General features: G+C 65.7%; 2 protein-coding genes across 2 annotated transcripts; both read left to right on the top strand.

The window, feature by feature from the left end:
• Nucleotides 1–464: 464 nt before the first annotated feature.
• LOC144258146 (uncharacterized) lies at nt 465–1,244 on the top strand. Its single transcript, XM_077806517.1, has one exon. It carries the CDS (start codon nt 465–467, stop codon nt 1,242–1,244), a length of 780 nt encoding a protein of 259 aa, XP_077662643.1.
• A 3,654-nt stretch (nt 1,245–4,898) lies between these two features.
• On the top strand, nt 4,899–20,127 carry KAT2A (lysine acetyltransferase 2A). Its single transcript, XM_077806343.1, has 18 exons — nt 4,899–5,108; nt 6,759–6,882; nt 7,107–7,252; nt 8,982–9,071; nt 10,046–10,227; nt 11,063–11,254; nt 11,574–11,680; nt 11,888–12,001; nt 12,903–13,039; nt 13,376–13,584; nt 13,975–14,101; nt 14,758–14,868; nt 14,975–15,118; nt 15,598–15,712; nt 16,298–16,334; nt 16,902–16,965; nt 17,397–17,481; nt 18,132–20,127. The coding sequence occupies exons 1-18, from the start codon at nt 4,899–4,901 to the stop codon at nt 18,323–18,325; spliced, it is 2,388 nt and encodes a 795-aa protein (XP_077662469.1). The 3' UTR covers nt 18,326–20,127.
• The last annotated feature ends 422 nt before the right edge of the window (nt 20,128–20,549 follow it).

The following is a 20,549-nucleotide window of genomic DNA, read 5'->3' as shown; positions in this document are numbered from 1 at the left end:
AAGGTCATCGGCGGAGCTGGGAATAGAGGCCGGGTTCCCCACGTCCCAGCCCTTGGGGCGACCCACTCTATCCCATTGCCTCTCTGCTGGCTGCATTGAATTGGCGAGGTGCATAAGTTCTGTGGGGCAGGCTCTTCTGAGCCGGGCAGGTGCACCCTGGGCATTCAGCCAAGGGCAGTCATTCCCCGCTGCCCCGTGTGTAACCTGGGGGGGAGGAGCTGGCACTAGAGGGAGGGACCAGCGCTGGAGGCTGGGGCAGGGCTGGGCCACGGGCAAGGTTGGCAGGGCCCAGGCCGTGGCTCCACTCCGTCTGGCAAAGGAAGGTCGGTCACAGGCCGTTGACGGGGGTCGCAGAGCTGCCAGGAGTTTCTATTTCGAGGCTGAGACGAGGCTGCTAATTATAAGCTAGCAGGAGGGCAGAGCGGGGTGTGGGAGCTGCCTGTCCTGGGGGCTGAGTAACGGGAATGAGCTGTCCCAGTCAGCCAGAGGCATCCGGGCCAGAGGGTTCTGGAAGGAGCCAGGCCCCCACGGGAGGGGATAAAAGCTGCCGGCCCCCGGCCCCGAGCAGATCGGCCCCTGGCCCGCACCGGAGAGGACTCAGCCCCGAGCCAGAGGCAGCCCCAGCAGCAGCGATGCTATGCCGCCTGCAGATCCTGCCGCCCGCCCCCGGCCCCGTGGCTGCCCGGCTGGGCCCCGTGCGCACTCTGTGGCCGGCCCCGGGGGCCCTCTTCGCTGAGCTGGAGCGGGAGCTGCTGCGGGAGCTGGAGACGGCCAGGGCGTTTGCAAGCAGCATGGGGCAGCTCCTGGCTGGCGGAGGGAGCAGCAGCCCCGGCGGGGAGCCAGGCCAGAGCTCCAGCGTGGCCCTGGCCCAGGGGACGGCCCAGCCCTTCGCCGTGCGGCAGGACGTCTGGGGCTTCGCGCCCCAGGAGCTGGCGGTGAAGCTGGTGGGCAGGAAGGTGCTGCTGACGGGCAGGAAGGAGACGCAGAGCGAGGACGGCAAAGGCTCCTTCTCCTACAAGTACGAAGTGTTCAAGAGGGAGTGGGACGTGCCCGAGGCCGTGGACACCGACCGCCTGACCTGCTCCATCTCCAGGGAGGGGCAGCTGTGCATCGAAGCCCCGTGCCTGGCCCCCGCAGCCGTCCCCGCGAGGAACGTGCCCATCCAGCTCAGCCCTGCGGGGGGCTCGGCGGCACCGGCTGAGCCGGGCTCGGAGGACGGGGCCGACGGCAGAGCCCAGGGGTAACAGCCGAGGAGCAGACTCCAGAGGCCGGGGCTGAGACTTGGCAGGGCCGCGCCCTGGCTGACCTGGCTGGCTGCAAGCCAGATTCACGGCGTGTGACGTATTTTTACGTGAAATAAACGTTCCTGATTTCCCCCTGTGCTGGTGCTCCCTCTGCCAGGACTGGCTGGCCCCAGCACTCGCTGCGGGCTCCTCCTCGGGCCGTGGCACAGGCTGGCACCGCGGCCCTGCTGCTGCACCCGTGGCCCGCCTGAGCCGGGGCTGGTGGGTTCCCCCCCGACACGCCCAGCGGGCCTCCCTCGGGGGGGACGTCGGGGGCCCCTGGGCTCCACCGGAGGCTGGGGGTGAGGCACAGCCACGAGCAGGGCCCGGCACTGCTGGGTGATCCCAGGCCTCTGCGTCGGCCGGGAGGGGACGGGCCCAGGGCCGGGCGCCCGCTCCCTGGGGCAGCACGGTTGTCGGGCGAGTTGGTTCGTTGGCCCGGTGCTATTGACACGGGTCACAGAGGGGACACATGCGCCAAGGCGTGCGGGCAGACAGACACACACGCACACTCCATACGGACCACAGGTGGGCCCTACACAAATAAGGGACTTCACCCTTTCCAGCCCCCGCACCCTGCCTGTGCCCTGGGAGCTATCGCCGGGCCCCTCCCGCCAGCCTCGGATGCAAACAACAGGGGCCAACTTCAGGGAGGCCCTAGAAGTTCCCAGAGACTTTGGGGCAGGGAGCGATGCCAGGCCCTGCTTGTGGCTGCCAGAAGCTGCCGGCTCGGCTGTGCGGCCCGGTAGGTCGCTCACAAGGCCAGGCTCGTCTCGCCCCCAGCACCGTCTACGGGCAGAGGAGGCCGGCGCGGCCCCTACGTGGGCAGAGGAGGAAGGGCCTGGAAGGGCGGGGTGGCTATATAAGGCAGCCCTGTGGCTGCTGCCAGGGCCAGGGTCCCGAGCCCGTGAGGCAGAGCGAGTCAAAGGCAGCAGGAGTTTGAGCAGCAGAAACATGACAAGCTGCTCCCGGTACCTGGTGCGGCTGCTCCCGCTCAGACGGTGGCCGTGGTGGGGCTTCAGCCCCATGTGGGTCTGCAGCAGCGAGCCAGGGAGCATCCTCCTGGGACCGGCAGAATTCTGGTACCTGTAACTGTGGCGAAGCGGGACTGTTCTTAATGTTTCCCCTGAATAGTGTGGGGGTGCCTCAGTTTCCCCTAGGCAGTTCTTAAGTCTCTAGGGGGTGGGGTAAGGGTGTATGATCATTGCAGAGCCCTAGAGGGCAGGTGTGTGCAGGGGTCTGGACACAGAGAATGGCCTACACCCTGTTTCCTGACCACTGATGGCCTGGGCCCTCCCCCCCTGCAAGGTGAGAGCTAAAGGGCTGGAGAACAAAGGAATCAGGTGACCTCCTGGCCCGGGAAAGGGACAAAGCCCAGGGGAGGAGGGGCTGGAGGAAGTTTCAGTTTGGGGCTGGCTGGGGATGTGAAGTGCAGACGTGGTTGTCTGGCTCACTGGCCCCAAAATGGACCCGGCAGAGGAGTCCTGTTCTCTGCACCTACAAGCTCTGGTTTAGACCACGTTCCTGTCGTCTAATAAACCTTCTGTTTTACTGGCTGGCTGGGAGTCCCGTCTCACTGCGGAGTTGGGGTGCAGGACCCTCTGGCTTCCCCAGGACCCCGCCTGGGCAGACTGGCTGTGGGAAGCGCACGGAGGGGCAGAGGAGGCTGAATGCTCCGAGGTCAGACCCAGGAAGGGGGAAGCCGGGTGAGCTGTGTGTCCTGCAGACAGGCTGCTCCCAGGGAGGAGACTTCCCCAGAGTCCTGCCTGGCTTCATGGGGAGCAGTTCCAGAGCATCACCCGGGGACGCCGTGACAACTAACGAATGTGCGAGTGTCACCACCTCCCTGTTCCCCCCGGCTGGGTTGCCAGGTGACGATTCTCGCCGGGTGTCTCTAGTTTGTGTTACTGCTGGAATAAACCTGTTTCCCCCCCATTCCCGTTGCCAGTGGACTTCGCAGAAATGGGTTTTCACTGTGATTTCCAAACAGACTCCAGAGGGGGAGACGTGATATTGCTCTGTGCTAGGGACAACTGCAGGGATTGCGAGGTCCTGGGCGACAGTTCCAGACGTTTGGTCTGGGCGGGGAGCGGGAATGAAATGTAATTCAGAGCCCTGTACCGTTTCAGGCTGGAAAATATTTGAGCGTGCGGTAAAAGTGTAAGGAATCGAGTTTGGGAAGGGGGGACTAAAAAGAGGCGTTAGGAAGATTTCCCTAATATCTAGCCCCGGGGGAGGGGGCCACCTGTGTTACTGTGCGGCTCCTTGTCTAGGCACCGACTCCGGGGCTGGAGCTGCAGACCCCAACTTTCCAATGGGCCGGGGGGTGCTCACTGCTCAACCCTGGCTCTGCCACAGGCCCTGCCCCCACTCCACCCCTTCCCGCCCCCTCCCCTGAGCCTGCCCTGCCCTCGCTCCTCCCCTCCCCGCCACAGCCCCTTGCACAGGAGCAAACAGCTGCCGGGGGGCGGGAGGTGCTCGGAGTGGGGTTTGGGGAGCGGATGGGGGGCTGCTGACGTATTACTGGGGCTCTTTGGCAACGTACGTTGGTAAATTCTGGCTCCTTCTCAGGCTCCGGTTGCCCCCCGCGGTCTAACGGATGAACCGAGGAGGTGGTGGAATCCGTCTCATTGTCGAATCTGGTCTTAAAACCCCCCAGCACCTCTCAGGGATGGTCTTGCTTTATTTGGTCCTGCCTCGGTGTTGGGGGCTGGGCCGGATGACCTCTTGAGGCCTTTCCCATCCTCCCATTTCGGAGCCTGTCTGGGGGGTGGGGATGGATACAAGGCTAGACGAGTGCTCTGCAGGTAAATGGGTTTTTAACGTAACTGGGGCAGAGAGAGGTTTCGTACGGGGCGAGTTCCGACACCCACCCCAACAACGATCCTTTGACAGACAGACCCTTGCCCAGCGCCTCGGGGCTGGCCCCAGCTATTCACCAGGTTGTCGGCTCTCGCCGGCTTATCAGCCCTTGCACAAACCCGGGTGTGCCCCCCGCCGGGCCCAGCGCCCCCGGGACGGACGCCCCGCGGGATCTCAGCTGTCGGCCAGCGTTCTCTTCCTAGCCCGTCTGGTTCCCCAGGGGAGCTGGACCCCGGCACCCTAAAGCTGCTCAGGGTGGAGGCCCCTGAGAAGACCTGCACTCCTTCCCCAGCCCCTTGGGGGTCCTGCCTGCTGTGTGCACCTTTGGGGGGCGGGGGGGCTGCACCCTGGGAGGTGGGGCTGGGCTTCGGGCCACGCCGTGCTGCTCTGGGCTCCCTAGACCCGCTGGGAAGTCAGCGCCCCACATGGCGAGAGCCCCCTCTTCCTGCATGCACCGGGGGGTTATCCCACTTGGGGGGGTCACGTGAAAATGAGGGGGGGAGTTACCCCGCAGAGTAGGGGGAGGGGAGGTGCCCCGTGGAGGGGGTTATTTACCCCACACTTGGGGTGCTGTGTGTGTGTGTGTGTGCGGGGGGCATTTGCCCCCCCGGGCCGGCCCGCGTGAAGGGTCTCTGGCTGGCTCCGCCCCGGGCAGGCTAAGCCCCGCCCCCCGGCTCGGGGACTACATCTCCCAGCAGCCCCCGGGCCCGCGCAGGCGCAGTGCCGGCCTGGCGCGCACGCCGCGGTCCCGGCATGGCGGAGCCGGAGGCCTCGCAGCCCGGCCGGACCCCGCCGCCCGCCGCGGCCGCGCCCGGCTCCGGCCCGGGCCCCGCCGCCGGCTCCAGCGACCCGGCCCGGCCCGGGCTGAGCCAGCAGCAGCGCGCGAGTCAGCGCAAGGCCCAGGTGCGGGGCTTCCCGCGGGCCAAGAAGCTGGAGAAGCTCGGGGTGTTCTCGGCCTGCAAGGTGCGGGGGGGCCCGGGGGGGGCCCTGGGGGTGCGGGGGGCCCGGGGGTGTTCTCGGCTTGCAAGGTGCGGGGGGGCCCGGGGGGTGCGGGGGGGCCGGGGGTGTTTTCGGCCTGCAAGGTGCGGGGGGTCCGGGGGGTGCTGGGAGGCCGGGGGTGTTCTCGGCCTGCAAGGTGCGGGGGGGTGCGGGGGGGCCGGGGGTGTTCTCGGCCTGCAAGGTGCGGGGGGGCCCGGGGAGTGCGGGGGGGCCGGGGGTGTTCTCGGCCTGCAAGGTGCGGGGGGGTGCGGGGGGGCCGGGGGTGTTCTCGGCCTGCAAGGTGCGGGGGGGCCCGGGGGGTGCGGGAGGGCCGGGGGTGTTCTCGGCCTGCAAGGTGCGGGGGGCACCGGGGGGTGCGGGAGGGCCGGGGGTGTTCTCGGCCTGCAAGGTGCGGGGGGGCCCGGGGGGTGCGGGGGGGCCGGGGGTGTTCTCGGCCTGCAAGGTGCGGGGGGCTCGGGGGGGGTGCGGGGGGGCCGGGGATGTTCTCGGCCTGCAAGGTGTGGGGGGGCCCGGGGGGGGCCCTGGGGGTGCGGGGGGGCCGGGGGTGTTCTCGGCCTGCAAGGTGCGGGGGGGGCCCGGGGGGTGCGGGGGGGCCGGGGGTGTTCTCGGCCTGCAAGGTGCGGGGGGGCCCGGGGGGTGCGGGGGGGCCGGGGGTGTTCTCGGCCTGCAAGGTGCGGGGGGGTGCGGGGGGGCCGGGGGTGTTCTCGGCCTGCAAGGTGCGGGGGGGGCCGGGGGTGTTCTCGGCCTGCAAGGTGCGGGGGGCTCGGGGGGGGTGCGGGGGGGCCGGGGATGTTCTCGGCCTGCAAGGTGCGGGGGGACCCGGGGGGGGCCCTGGGGGTGCGGGGGGGCCGGGGGTGTTCTCGGCCTGCAAGGTGCAGGGGAGGCCTGGGGGTGCGGGGGGGCCGGGGGTGTTCTCGGCTTGCAAGGTGCGGGGGGGCCCGGGGGATGCGGGGGGGCTGGGGGTGTTCTCGGCCTGCAAGGTGCGGGGGGGCCCTGGGGGTGCGGGGGGGGCTGGGGGTGTTCTCAGCCTGCAAGGTGCGGGGGAGCCCGGGGGGGCCCTGGGGGTGTGGGGGGGCCCGGGGGTGTTCTCGTCCTGCATGGTGCGGGGGGGGGCACGGGGGTGTTCTCGGCCTGCAAGGTGCGGGGGGGGCCCGGGGGTGTTCTTGGCCCGCAGGGTGCGGGGAGGCGTGGGGAGGGCCAGGCATGGGGAGCTGATTCGGGGTGGGGGGAGAAGCTGGGGGAGCTGTCCAGTGTTGAGGGGAAGCTGGGCGCAGAGGGGGATGTGGCCAGTCGGGGTCTCATTGCCTGGTGGGGTGGGGGGAGCTGGGAGCTGCTTTTTCCAGCCTTCGGCAGCGACATCATCCCCCCAGCCCCCAATGGCCACAGGTCCCGGCTGGGGTTCCTCGTGCACCAGCCTTCTCCGGGCCTGAGGAGCTGAGCGATCCCAGCCTGTCCCCTGGGGCCGGCAGGCTGCACGGGACCCCCCCCACGCCCTGTGCGGTGGGGTGCTGTCTGAGGCACCTTCCCTGGCTGTTCCTCCCCTCCGGGGTGGCACGGAATGGGGAAGGGAAAGGGCAGGGCCCCGCACCGATCGCCTGTCTGTCCCTGGCGTAGGCCAACGATGCCTGCAAGTGCAACGGCTGGAAGAACCCCAACCCGCCCACTGCCCCCCGCATGGACCTGCAGCAGCCCGTGACCAACCTGAGCGAGCTGTGCCGTAGCTGTGGACACGCCCTAGGTAAGGCCTTCCGGCGCCTGCCCCCGGCACGGGGACCCAGGGCGGGGCATGGGCTGGGAGCGCGCCGGGCTCTGCTCTGGTGGGACTGTCCGAACAGGTCGGGGCCGCGTTTAGTGCGGCGCATGCCTTCGAGGCCCCCTGGCAACGCCGGGCGATGCCCTGTGGCCGGTGCCAGGGCATCACCACCTAAGCCTGCCCGTCTTCTTCGCTGCTCCCCCGTCCAGCTGACCACGTGTCCCACCTGGAGAACGTCTCGGAAGAGGAGATCAGCCGGCTGCTGGGGATGGTGGTGGACGTGGAAAATCTCTTCATGTCGGTCCACAAAGAGGAGGACACGGACACCAAGCAAGTGTATTTCTACCTGTTCAAGGTACGGTGGGGGAGCAGCGGCTTAGCTCTGCTTTTGAGCCGCAAGCCAGGCCTCCAGGACAGCAGCTGAGCCGATGCCTTAATGTCCTGGCCCGGTCGTGTGGGGGGCCCCGGAGGGCAGCAGTTCTGACCCTGCCGTGCTGGGACCCTGCTCTTGTTCCGCAGGATGGGCTGGCCGTTCCTGCCCACCTGACGCTGGTTCCACCTCTGGGTAGCCACTGCAAAGGCTTCCTGTTTCCAGCCTAAAATCTGGCACATCTCTGCCTGCCTCTGGTCTGGTTGCTGTTCCGTGCAGTTACTTTCCAGGGCACGCTTGGTTGAAGTCAGCTCTGAGGCGGGGATTCCGCTTTGTCCCATGGGCACCCCAATTCGTTCCTGCCCCATGCCCAGAAGCGTTTACAGTCCTCCTCAGCTATAGTATCACCAGGCCATCCTCAAGGCAGGCGTCCTCTTGGCCTCAGGGCTGCGCCTTTCTGGAGGGAGTGCTCATTCTTCCACCTTGGATAAATGGGATCAGGGTAGCTGGAGAGTTCATTCCCTTCCTGGGGAAACGATCTGCACGTGTTATCCACTGACAATGCATCTGATTTGTGTAGGACCTAAAGAAACTATTCCGTTTGTATACATCCTGCCTGGCAAGGGATGGAACTCCGAATTCCTGACACCTCCATGGCTATGTGTTCTGGTGGGCTCAGAAGCCCCCAATGCCCCTGTTCTTGAGCAAGGAATGCTAGTTCGTTGTCATACGAGTCTGAAAGAGCCACTCCTCTCCTAACCTGCGTCTTGCCTAAAATTTCTGGAGTCCTAGCTGACCTCTGCTCCTTTATTGATGCTGTGAACTGTTCACCAGGCTGAGGTGCTGCTGGCGGGACGTGGGAAGGAGCAGCAGACAGATTACGTGAGAAGTGCGGGAGAGTCTGTGTGTGGTCTCCGTTAGGCCTGGGAATAATGAGCCCATGTAGGGATCTAAGCCCAGTGAGCTGCTGACTTATTACGGTGGTTCTCAACCAGGGGTACATACTCCGAGAGTACGCAGAGAACTTCGTACCAGGGAGTCCATCAACTTGCCTAGATATTTGCCTAGTTTTACAACAGCCTAGACAAAAAGCACTAGCGAAGTCAGTACAAAGTAACACGTCGTACAGTGACTTGTTTATATGGCTCTAGATGCTGTATACTAAAATGTAAGCACAATATTTATATTCCGGGTGCTTTATTTTATAATTATATGGTAGAAATGAGAAAACAAGCCATTGGTCGGTAGGAGTGCCCTGTGACGCTCTTGTGGTTTTATGTCTGATTTTGTAAGCAAGTAGTTTTTAAGTGAGATGGAACTTGGGGTACCCCAGCCTCCTGAAAGGGGTTCCACTGTCTGGAAAGGCTGAGCACCAGCGATTTATTCTATGTCTGGCAACCTGCTTCAGGCAACCCAACTGCAAGACTGGCTTGAAAGCAGACGCTTTGCTGGAAACTAGATGTTGTCCTGCCACCCCAGTCCCGAGCTGAACCCCCTGGGAGAATATATTGCGAGGGAAGGAGTGGACAGGTTCCCAGGTGGTGTAAATCAACACAGCCCATTAAAGGCACCAGCGTGGCACCATTTGAGCCAGCTGGGGATCTGGCCGGCTGCTCCTGGCCTGGCCTGTAATGGTCACAGCTTTCTGCGGCTGCTGTAAGCCTCGCCTCTTTCCGGTCTCTGGCACTTTGACACTTCCCCCTTGCCTCCCCAGCTGCTGAGGAAATGCATCCTGCAGATGAGCCGTCCTGTTGTAGAAGGGTCCCTTGGCAGCCCCCCCTTTGAGAAGCCGAACATCGAGCAGGTAACGCCAGCGCTCCATAGCGGCCGTCCATTGTCACAGTGACCGCAAAGCCCGGTGCACCCTCTGCTGTAACATGCAGCTGACCCTGAGCCAACGTGTCTGCCTGGACGCCCCCGGCGGGGGGAGAGGTGCTGGCGTCTTCCGATGACCCTCTCTCAAACCGGATCTTACGGCTTTTAGCTTCCTGGCGTCTCTTCCCCCTGCCCCAGTAATCCTTGTATAACTGGGAGACGTTCCCTGCAACTGGCTGACTTGTTATCCACCCAGGGTCTGACACGGACACGTCACTGTACGTCTGGGTGCCTCAGTAGCAAACCAAGCCGCATGTTAGCGCTGGTCCGCGGAAATCCGTCCCTGTGGGCCAGTGCTGGGCGCGTTTGTTTCTCGTGGAGGTCTCCCGCCCAGACCCTGGAAGTGGTAGATCTTCGTAAGTCAGAGGGCAGGGGTGGGGAGGGCTCTGGTGGAGCTTGAGGGACAGGGCAGGAATTGCCAGGCGGGGTCAGACCAGGCTCTGTCTTGCCCAGTGTCGTGTCTCCAGGCTTCAGCCAGTGCATCTCCGAGCCACACCACTCGGCTGCTCTGGTCTGTACCCTCATGTGCCCCCAATATTCCGGTCTGGGCTCCCTGCTGCCGCCCCTCGGTCCCAGCCCTGAGTCTCTCCAATGGAAGCTGCCAGCTTTAGCAAACCGGTCAGTGAGGATCTTGTTGTGTTGATAAATGACCTGGGAATTCTTGGAGAATCCACCCATACTCATCCCACTACACCTGATCCATAACTGGACCCGGGTCTCGGCTGCTCCATTCCACACCTCCTGCAGCTCCTCGGCTGCGTTAACCTCGTGCACCCCCCCTCCGCCAGCCCTGTGTTCATTGCGCAGAGCCAGCTCTGTGTCGGCTGCTGTGCGACAAAGCCCACCGCAGCTGGGGCCTGCCTTCGCCTCCCCTGACGCTCTGCGGGTGCTCTGCCCCCACAGGGAGTCTTCAACTTCGTCCAGTACAAGTTCAGCCACCTGCCCCCCAAGGAGCGTCAGACCATGTACGAGCTCTCCAAGATGTTCCTGCTCTGCCTCAACTACTGGAAGCTGGAGACGCCCTCCCAGTTCCGGCAGCGCTCGCAGAACGACGACGTGGCCACCTACAAAGTCAACTACACCCGGTGAGCGCTGGGGAGAGGGGCGGGGCTGGTGCAGACCCTGTCCCAGCGCAGTGCTCCCCGACAGTTCATCGCCTGCTTTGCTAACGGGGCTTTAGCCTGTGCCCAGCCCCCAGGTCTGGGGGAGCCCTGCCTGTGTCTCCCCTCATTTCATGTCCCCATTGAGGAGATCTGGGCTCACCCTCCTCTCCTGAGCTGCCGGGCGCTCTCTGGTCCTGATCTCTCCCGCCGCGCTTCCCGCTGAATTCACAGACCTGGAGGTCCTGAGCCTGCCGCTCTTAAGCATGCCCAGCGCCTGCTGCATCCCCGGAGTGCTGCCCGCAGCTGCCTCTGCCCCCCGGCGGCTCAGCGTGGTGCGCCCTGGCATGTGCTGACTGCACATGCTTGTGCCACTGAAGGGCCTGAGGCTCTGTTGGGCAACGTGTCAATGGGCTAATGCACTTCGCAGCTTGCATCTGGGCCGGGCCAGCGGGTGGGGTTGTGGGGCCAGCGGGTGGGGTTGTGGGGCCAGCGGGTGGGGTTGTGGGCCCGGCGGGTGGGGTTGTGGGCCCGGCGGGTGGGGTTGTGGGTCCTCGTGATGGTTCAGTGCCATGAAGCCAGCGTGCTGTGCCCCTGGCTGGCTTGGAGAGACAGCGTCTCTGTGTGCCCCGCACTCTGCTGGGAAATGTCCCCTATCTTGACTACTGCATTGCCCCTCCATTCCCGATAAGATGCAGCTGCTGCGAATTGCATCCCAGCCCATGGCTGCGACCCCAGTCATAACGCCAGCCCCTTGGGGGCTGGTACCAGCGTCCAGGAGTGGGCAGGTCCCTGGGAGTTGCCCCCTTTCTCCCCCCAGCTGGCTGTGTTACTGCCACGTGCCCCAGAGCTGCGACAGCCTCCCCCGCTATGAGACCACCCACGTCTTCGGGCGCAGCCTGCTCAAGTCCATTTTCACCGTCACCCGCCGGCAGCTGCTGGAGAAGTTCCGGGTGGAGAAGGACAAGCTGGTGCCGGAGAAGCGGACGCTCATCCTCACCCATTTCCCCAAGTAGGTGGGCTGGCTCCCAGGGAGTGGGGCTGGCTCCCAGGGAGTGGGGCTGGCTCCCAGGGAGTGGGGCTCTCACTGGCCCTGGCGAACCCAGAGGTGGCTGTGATGGGTGGGTCACGTCTGGTCTCTGCGTACCTGATCCCTGGGCCCAGCTCGCTGGGTGAGGCTCCTCCCCATGGGGTACCTGCCCTGTTAATCTGGGTGGCCACGTGTGGCCCCACACTCCCCCCCGTGCTGCTCACGGTTGGCAGCTCTGATGTGGCCATGCCACTCGCCTGCCGGCTGCTGGCTAACATGCCCTGTCACCCGCCCTGGCCAGGTTTCTGTCCATGCTGGAAGAGGAGATCTACGGGGAGAACTCGCCCATCTGGGAATCTGACTTCACCATGCCAGCCACGGAAGGCGCCCAGCTGGTCCCACGCCCAGGTACTTCACTGGGGAGATGCCTGGGAGCGATTGGGCTCATGCCATGCCAGCTCCGTTGCAAGCCCGTGCTTTCCTCGGCCTGGTGGTGTGGGCCGCGGAGGGCCAGTGCAAACGCCTCCTGTCCGGGGCCACGTGGGCACCAGCCCCGGGGCGGGGGGCTGTGGGCCAGCGGGTTCGGCGTGTGAAAGGCTCCGTTCTCATTCCCAGCAGCCGTCAGCACCGTCGCCGTGCCCAGCACCCCGATCTTTAGTAAGAAGCTCGGCAGCAGCAGCTCCTTGTCCTCCATGAGCCTTGACGCCAGCTCGGCAGAGCCTGTGCCAGGTAACGCCGGCTCCAGCCCTGCACTGTCCCCCACCAGTGGGTGCGGGGAGGGGCTGAGACGGCCCTGGGACCCTGCCCAGGGGCACAAGCCTTTATGGCCCCAGCGCCTCTGGGACTGTGTGCGCCCCGTGCCGGGGGCTCGTGCCCGAGGACGCAGCGCCCTGGGAGGGGTCGGCCTCTGGCCAGCGCCACCTGCCCTGGAGTGAAAGGGGCAAAGTGCTGCCAGACCAGAGTGGTCCACAGTGAACTCTTGAGTCCATGGGGCTGCTTGGGTCTCCAGTGTGGGCTGGGGAAGGGATCTCAGGTTCCAGGGGGTGGAAGGGTCTGTGGAGACGGCGAGGTAGGGGGAGGGGGCAGCCCTTGCGATACGTGAGGACGGTGGATGCCCAAGTGGATCATCGTCAGCCAGCTCGGGAACAGCCTGCGCCCGCCATTCCCTGTAACCCTGGCTCCCGTCGGCCACGAGCCGTTCAGCTCAAAGGTGGGGGAATGAAAGAACAGCCTTTAGACCCCTCGTCTGCCGCCCGCCCCCCCCCCCCCCCGAGCACAGACTGCCTGGGATGGGCCGTGCCCAATTCCCTGACAGGCAGCTCCACCCAGGAAGCCATGGAGCACCCAGTTGGCCTGGCCTGGCCCTGTAGGTGGCCAAGAGGGGAAGCCCCCTGCGGGGTGACGGCAAGGCCTCCCAGCCATGCTCGTGCCCCAGCAGCACCGGTTCCCGCAGGCCCCAGCCCTGCCGAGGCCTGGCTGCTGCTGCAGGGTCCGAGTGCGCCGGCTGCCGGCTCCCTTGCGCTGTGGCTCGGCGGGAGGCGGCGTCCTGAGCCGCATGGGGTGGGAGATGCAGGGAAGCGAGTGGCCCTTGGCCTGGCCCTGGCGTGACGGTCCTCTGCTGCCCGAGCAGGTGAGAAGCGGAAGCTGCCTGAGAGCCTGACGCTGGAGGACGCCAAGCGGATCCGGGTCATGGGCGACATCCCCATGGAGCTGGTCAACGAGGTGATGCTGACCATCACGGACCCGGCTGCCATGCTGGGCCCGGAGGTACGGGGTAGGGAGCAGGGCAGAGAGCTGCGTTAGTGGGGCCAGGGTTGCTGGCGACAGTAGGAGCTGCCAGCCCTTTGGAGCAGCTGTGCCAGACCTTGGCTGGCGCCTGCTCTGACCCCGTGCCGGGGCCTGGCGTGACTCTGTTGTGGGGGAGAGGATGGAATGGGCAGTAGCCAAGGAGGAATCCAGTGCCAGCTGCAGGAGGGCATAGCGGGGCTCATGTTCTGGGCAGCCTATTCCCCTGGGCTGGCTCCTGGCTGGGCGTGAGTGGGCTGGAGGGGGGTTGGGTAGGTGGACAGGGCTTTGTCCCTTACCCCCCGCTCCGCGCCCCAGACCAGCCTGCTGTCGGCCAACGCGGCGCGGGACGAGACGGCGCGGCTAGAGGAGAGACGCGGCATCATCGAGTTCCACGTCATCGGCAACGCGCTCTCGCAGAAATCCAACAAGCGGATCCTGATGTGGCTGGTGGGGCTGCAGAATGTCTTCTCCCACCAGCTGCCCCGCATGCCCAAGGAGTACATCACCCGCCTCGTCTTCGACCCGTATGTGGGGGGGGCTCTGGGGAGCCGGGCGCAGGCTCCGGGGTGGGGGGTCCGCTCTGGGGAGCCGGGCGCAGGCTCCAGGGTGGGGGGTCCTGGCTCATGCAGGAAGTGGAGAGCCCCAGTTCGGTCCCTGCGTCCTGGTTGCTCCAGAGGCCCAGGCCCAGCGTGACCCCAGCAGCTGTGGGGTGGGGGAATGGTCTGCACCCCCAAGCGAGGCTGAGATTGCGGCCCAGATTCCTCCCCAGTCCCATCCTGTTAACTCCAACGGGGCCACTGCTGTCTGAGCTGCAACCTCCTCCCCACGCCCCCTGCTGCTGCAGCGACTCGCAGGGGGCAGGATGGTGCATTGAGGCTGCCCCCCTGTAACTCTGGCTGTGCCTCCCCCGGCAGCAAACACAAGACCCTGGCTCTGATCAAGGATGGCCGGGTGATCGGGGGCATCTGCTTCCGGATGTTCCCCACCCAGGGCTTCACGGAGATTGTCTTCTGTGCTGTCACCTCCAACGAGCAAGTGAAGGTGAAGGGAAAACTGCACTCACCGGGGGGGTGAATGAGAAAAAACAGTGGGGAGCTGCACGTTGGGATTGGGGAGCCCAGGGCAGAGATAGCTGGGGGGCTGTGGGTCGGGAGGGAGGGGCACCGGTAGGGCTTGCGGGAGCCCAGGGCAGGGATAGTGGGGGCTGCGGGTAGGGAGGGAGGGGCACCGGCAGGGCTGGGGGAGCCCAGGGCAGGGATAGCTGGGGGGCTGCGGGTCCGGCGTGAGGGGAACGGCAGGGCTTGCGGGAGCCCAGGGCATGGCCAGCAGGTTGGGATTGGGGGGTGCTGCAGAGGGGTTTGGGTGGGGAGCCCAGGCGTAGATAGCAGGGGGGAGGCTGCAGGCCATGGCTCTGGGGGAGGGAGGGAGGCAGGAGCTGATGCTTTGCCCCGGCCCTGGTGAGTGCAGCCTTGTGGACGGCAGGAGGTGCCCCGAGGCCGGGCCGGGGACCATGTTTAACGCTGGCTGTTCCTGCGGCCGAGCAATCGCTCTGCTGGGGTCTGTTCCCCCAACATGTCCTGGGGCAGGGCCAGCCTGGGGCATCTCCCCCCAAGCCCTCTCGGAAACACTGAGACCCACCTGCCCTGGTGCCCCGGGATCTCGCCTGACGGGCGTCTGTCTGTCTGCCTGCCTGCCAGGGGTACGGGACGCACCTGATGAACCACCTGAAGGAGTATCACATCAAGCACAACATCCTCTACTTCCTGACCTACGCCGACGAGTACGCCATCGGCTACTTCAAGAAGCAGGTCTGGGCCCCTGGCGCCGCCGGCCCTCGCCCCCCTAGGGGAGTGTCCTAATCCCCCCGCCCCCCGGTGTGGCTCGCTCGCTCTCACAACCCCCCTTCCTCTCCAGGGCTTCTCCAAGGACATCAAGGTGCCCAAGGGCCGCTACCTGGGCTATATCAAGGACTACGAAGGGGCGACGCTGATGGAGTGCGAGCTCAACCCCCGCATCCCCTACACCGAGCTCTCGCACATCATCAAGAAGCAGAAGGAGGTATCTCCTGGGCGGGGGGCCTGGCTTCTTGCCCCCGCCACGCCCGCTGCCCACAACACCTTGAATGCTCTTGACGCTAGTGCAGGGAAAGGGCGTTGCTGCCGGCCCAGGAGGCCCCTGTCCTGTGAGCGCCCCTCTCGGGCAGCGTCTCCGTGGCCCAGGCAGCTCCGAGCAGGGCTTTGCCATGCGCGTGTTAGTCACAGGCCAGCGTCCGGCCGCGATGCAGCACCTGCCTCGGGCAGACCCAGACCCACCCCCCGGAGCTGCTGCCTGCTTCCGGCTCGCCCTGGGCAAGCCCTGCTTCCAGCCCTGGCCGCTAGGCAGCCTTGAGGGCGGTGGCTGCCCCATCCTGCGGGCATGGCCCTGCGCTCGGCTCCCCCGCCAAGGCCCGAGGGTGAGGGGAGCAGGCCGGGACCAGCCAGACTCTGCCCTCGCCAGGCCTTCCCCTGCTCGCTCCCAGCTGGCCTCTCCCGCCGCAGATCATCAAGAAGCTGATCGAGAGGAAGCAGGCGCAGATCCGCAAGGTCTACCCAGGCCTGACCTGCTTCAAGGAGGGCGTGCGGCAAATCCCTGTCGAGAGCATCCCTGGAATCCGTAAGTTCCGTCCACGAACATCTGCAGCCCGGGCTTTGCCTGCTCCGGCAGCAGGGAAGGGCTCTGACGGCTACCCCCGGCCACGGCGGCCGTAGCTACTCACCTGGCGCCTGTGCCTGTCCCCTTGCAAATGGTCTCGGCTGTGGCCAGGCTGTGCCACGGCACGGTCCCCGCTGCAGCGTGCAGCATCCCAGTGGCCCCTGTCCTGGGGGGCGAGGCTGGGCAGCGGCCGGCTCCTTCCTTAATACAGTAACAAGAGCAGGAGCCTCAGGAGAGAGCGGAGGGGTTGAACGGCTCTGCAGCTGGCTGCCTGGCAGTGGCTCTGATCTGTGCACTTGGACAGGAGCACAGCTGGCATCCCAGCCTCGGCTCTGCAGGACTGTACAGCTCCCGGCACGTCTCGGTGGAGCAGTGCATTCGGGGGCAGCGGAGGGGGTGGTCGTGCCCCTCCTAGCCAGGTTTTGGAGGGCTGGGTCGGGCAGTTCGGAGGTCATGGAGGCAGAGTGCTACCCAGGGACGGCGCCTGGGGAGGGGATTGGGACGCGGTTGATGGCGTGTGAGCGAACGCCTCTTCCTGCCTTCCAGGAGACACGGGATGGCGGCCGCTGGGGAAGGAGAAAGGGTAAGTGCTGTTCCCAGCCCCGTGTCTGTCGCTGCTGGCCTGGGGAGCTCACCAGGGGTACTGAGTGGGGGGAGCAGCGGCGCCGGTTTGATATCTTACCCCTGTCAGCAGTCCGGGCCAAAAGGGGCGATTGCTGGAGGGCCCTGGAGCTGTCTCCCTGGCCTGGCAGACAATGCAGGGATGGCACATGGCTGCAGTCCATTCTCACCACCCCGGCAGGGGACCCCAGGCTGTCAGATCTCGGGGCAGCAGCGTCCTTGGGGCGTCTGGGCCGTAGCTGTGTGGGAGCAGCCGTGACACACGTGGTCTGAGCCTGGTCACGTTGCCTCAGGGATCCCTCATGTGGCTCTGTCCCTGGCAGGCCGCTGCTCTCAACATGGAGGCAGCGTGTCCTGCTGCAGCAGAGTGCCCTAGAGCAGGCTGCCCAGGAGGGAGGACACGAGTCCCCCCCAAGCGGGAGGGCCAGGGGCTCGCCTAGCCATGAGAGCTCGGTGCCCACTCGCCTGCAGGTGCTGGGAGGGGACAAACGCGGTGGATGCTGACCTCATCTGACCCCTTCTCCTGCAGGAAGGAGCTCAAGGACCCAGACCAGCTGTACAACACCCTGAAAAACCTCCTGGCCCAAATCAAGGTGATGGCGCGTGGGGGGCATCTCCCCTGGGGTCTCACTCTGGGCACCGAGAGATGCTGGAGGCAAAGACTTTGTTGGGTATCAAGAGCTTCCATGGGTCCATTAGAGCCTCCATGCCTGGGCACATGCCAGTCGCCAACTGAGGGCTCCGGGCGGGTTCTCCCCACAACATGGGGTTTCTGGCACCTTCCCCTGCCACAGCTGGGTCCAGAAGCCGGGGGAGAGGCACCTCGGCTGGTTCTGATCCATGGTCCCTGAGTCCAGGGCATCTCGCTCTGTCTGAGCTGCCTGTCCTCAGGGTGGGGGTCAGGAGCCAGGCACCTCCCAGGCCTGGCTCTGGAAGAGGGCGGTAGCGGGCTGGTTGTGCAGCGGGAGGGGTGTTCGATCTGTCCGCCATGCGTGAGGCTCTAACTGCCCCTCGCCCCCCACAGACCCACCCCAGCGCCTGGCCCTTCATGGAGCCCGTGAAGAAGTCAGAGGCCCCTGACTACTACGAGATCATTCGCTTCCCCATCGGTAGGTGGCCGATCTGCCCGAGGCCCACGCTGCTCCAGGAGCGCCGCACGCCCGGCGGGGTGGGGGGTGGGGTGAGGCGAGCATGGGCTGCGTGGGGTATGCAGTGGGGGGGCAGGACTCCTGGGTCCTATTTCACCTCTGGTAGGGAAGTGAAATCTAGTGGCTGGAGTAGGGCTGGGTTCTGCCCTCTCCTGTGGCAGGGGTACGTGAGGTTCTAGTGGCCAAGGCGGAGGTGGGGAGCCCTGACTCCTGGATTCTGTTCCTGGCTCTGTCACTGGCTCACTGCACCCCCGTTTCCCCTCTGTGGGGCTGAGGGCGCTGGGATCTGATGAGGGGGAAGCACGGAGGGAGTAACCCAGCCAGCCGCACGCTGGTCGCTGCCCCCGTTTCCCCTCTGTGGGGCTGAGGGCGCTGGGATCTGATGGGGGGGAAGCACGGAGGGAGTAACCCAGCCAGCCGCACGCTGGTCGCTGCCCCCGTTTCCCCTCTGTGGGGCTGAGGGCGCTGGGACCTGATGAGGGGGAAGCACGGAGGGAGTAAGCCAGCCAGCCGCACACTGGTCGCTGCCCCCGTTTCCCCTCTGTGGGGCTGAGGGCGCTGGGACCTGATGAGGGGGAAGCACGGAGGGAGTAAGCCGCTGCCCCCTGCAGACCTGAAGACCATGACTGAGCGTCTGAAGAACCGCTATTACGTCACCAAGAAGCTCTTCATCGCCGACCTGCAGCGCATCGTCACCAACTGCCGGGAGTACAACCCCCCCGACAGCGACTACTGTAAGTGCGCCAACACCCTCGAGAAGTTCTTCTACTTCAAGCTCAAGGAGGCCGGGCTCATAGACAAGTAGGCACTTGGGGGGCCCTGGCCCTTCAGCGTCTCCTCCTGGCCTCGCGCTTCCCTGGTGCCCGGAGCTCCTGGCCGGGACATCACTTCCTGCGTCACTCTCCCAGGAGGGTCTCCTGGGCTTCTCCGAGCCCGGATCAGGTGGGGGCGGGGCGCGCATAGCTGCTGAACGGCCAGAGTGTGGGGCCAGCTCCCCTCCTGCTGCTGGGGGACGCCCCTGGGACTCTGGCTTCTCTGCTGGCACTCGCTGGCTCACCACTGGCCTCTCCCCTTGGTGTCAGGGCTGCGTTAGCCACCGGGGCAGCAACCAGGACCGGAGCGGCCCAGGGCCCCTCTGCAGCAGTCCAGGTGGCACTCAGCATGCGGGTGTCGCTGCACAAACTCGGAGCCTCACCCTGGAGGCAGGAGCCAGGGGGTGCTCTTGGCTCTGCGGTGGATTCAGCCGGGGCATGGACCTGCTGGGCTTGAAATTCCCCTGGGCTACGCACATGGCACGTCTTTGCTTTATGTGGCCGAGGCCCAGCCCCCACTCCCCCCCTGCATCTCCCATACGAACACTGCTCCTGCCGCAGCCTGCTGTGTTCCCTTCGCCTCCTGTTCCCGCCCGCCCCTTTGCTCCCCGTGGAGCATCCCTCCCTGCCACTCACTGCATGAATGTAAAATGGGGTCGGTGTTCTCCTCCCCTGCTGGCCAGAGGGCAGTGGGGACGGGAGCTGCCCTACTCTGGCCTTGGCTGGGTTCAGGGTCTCGGCTGCAGGCTGTGTGAGGTGGTCCGAGGGGTCTGTATCAGCTCTCAGCCATTCCTCCCCCAGCAGCTCGGCCTGCGGCCGATGCTCTGTCCTGTCCTGCCCCGGCGCTGCATGCTCCCCTGGGGCTGGGCCCTTGCCTGTGAGTCCAGCCCCAGCCCTGCTTCCCTGGGGTGAGCCATTCGGCTAGCGTGTTAGCCCCTGCTGCGGGCCCTCTGAGCTGCACCAGGTTCTGACCCCATCTCCCCTGCCCCGTGCTCCAGGGCTTCTCCCGGCTCCAGCTCCCTGAGCGCTGCACTCCTGTGCCATAGTAAGGGCCACCTGGGGCAAAGCTTCCCACCATGGGCTCCTGCCCCTCCATTTCAGTGGCACTTGGGCTGCAGGCCCTGGGGCAGGGGAGGGTTCTCCAGTGTGGTGCATTTCCAAGGGGGGTGCGGTGGGGTGACAGCTCAGGGGAAATGGGTCCTAGGCTGGAGCCTTGCTGTGCAGGGGTGAACAGAGTGGTGAGCGGCTAAGCCAGGACCCCTCCCTGCTCCTTCCTCTGCGGCCTGAACGGAGTCCCCTGGGCAAGGGAACGATGGGCCCGGGTGGCTGCTCCCTGCCTCACAGCTGGGTTACTGAGCTGTCCTGCAACCCCTCGGGAAACAGGAGCCTCCTGCTCCTTCTGCCTCCCCTCCATGGCAGGGGGCCCCTGAGTCCTGGCAGAGCGACAGGCCCCCGCGAAGTAAAGAGCTGTTGCCCTCTGGCTCATCGGTCACCTCCCTGTGGTACCAGCCCGTGTTGCTCCTGGCGGCCGGGCTGAAGTCACTAGCGACGCAGGCCGCGAAGCCTTCTCCCCGCAGAGGAACGGATGGAAGAGCAGCCAGGCGGGGGAAGCATTTTGCCGTCGTGTTCCCCCAGACTGGTCACTGTTGCCTTATTCCCCCCGCGCGCTGGCCTGTCTCTCGTGCGCTGCCATGGGGCAACTGGTCCCGCTGCCAGGGGCCCTTCCCATCTCCCCATTTCATTTTTATTTTCCTTTATTTTATTTTTTTAAATAAATGTACGTGGCCCCCGTGAAGCACGTGTCTGTCTCCTGGTGTCCCGGGGCCCCCAGCAGCGAGGCACTGTGGGTGGGCAGCCTCCCCCGGTCCCCTCCTGAGATGCCCATGGTGCTGCTCTGCCCCAGACTGTTGGCTGACGCCAGTTGCCGCCACCTCTGTCCAGCTGCAGCAGGAAGCCGCGAGCACCAGCCTGGGAATGAGATGGTCAAACAGCCTGCAAAGCAATCCCTTCTCGCAACCCCCGCCAGGAGCCACCCCCCCCTCGGCCCTGACTCAGCTGGGAGCCCAGCGTAGACAGCTCCCACCACGTGCTCTGCAGTGCCCACTGCCCCTGGGCTGAGCCCTGTGTCCCTCAGAGTTAATTGTGCACAGTGGGGCCCCAGTTGGTGCAGGTGGGCTGGGACACGGGCCTGGGAGCGTGTGTAACGGTGGCACCGGC

Source organism: Eretmochelys imbricata, chromosome 27 (assembly GCF_965152235.1).
Source record: "Eretmochelys imbricata isolate rEreImb1 chromosome 27, rEreImb1.hap1, whole genome shotgun sequence".
Taxonomy (NCBI): Eukaryota; Metazoa; Chordata; order Testudines; family Cheloniidae; genus Eretmochelys; species Eretmochelys imbricata.
The sequence above is the reverse complement of the archived record's forward strand: the minus strand, read 5'-3'. Positions and strand labels throughout refer to the sequence as shown.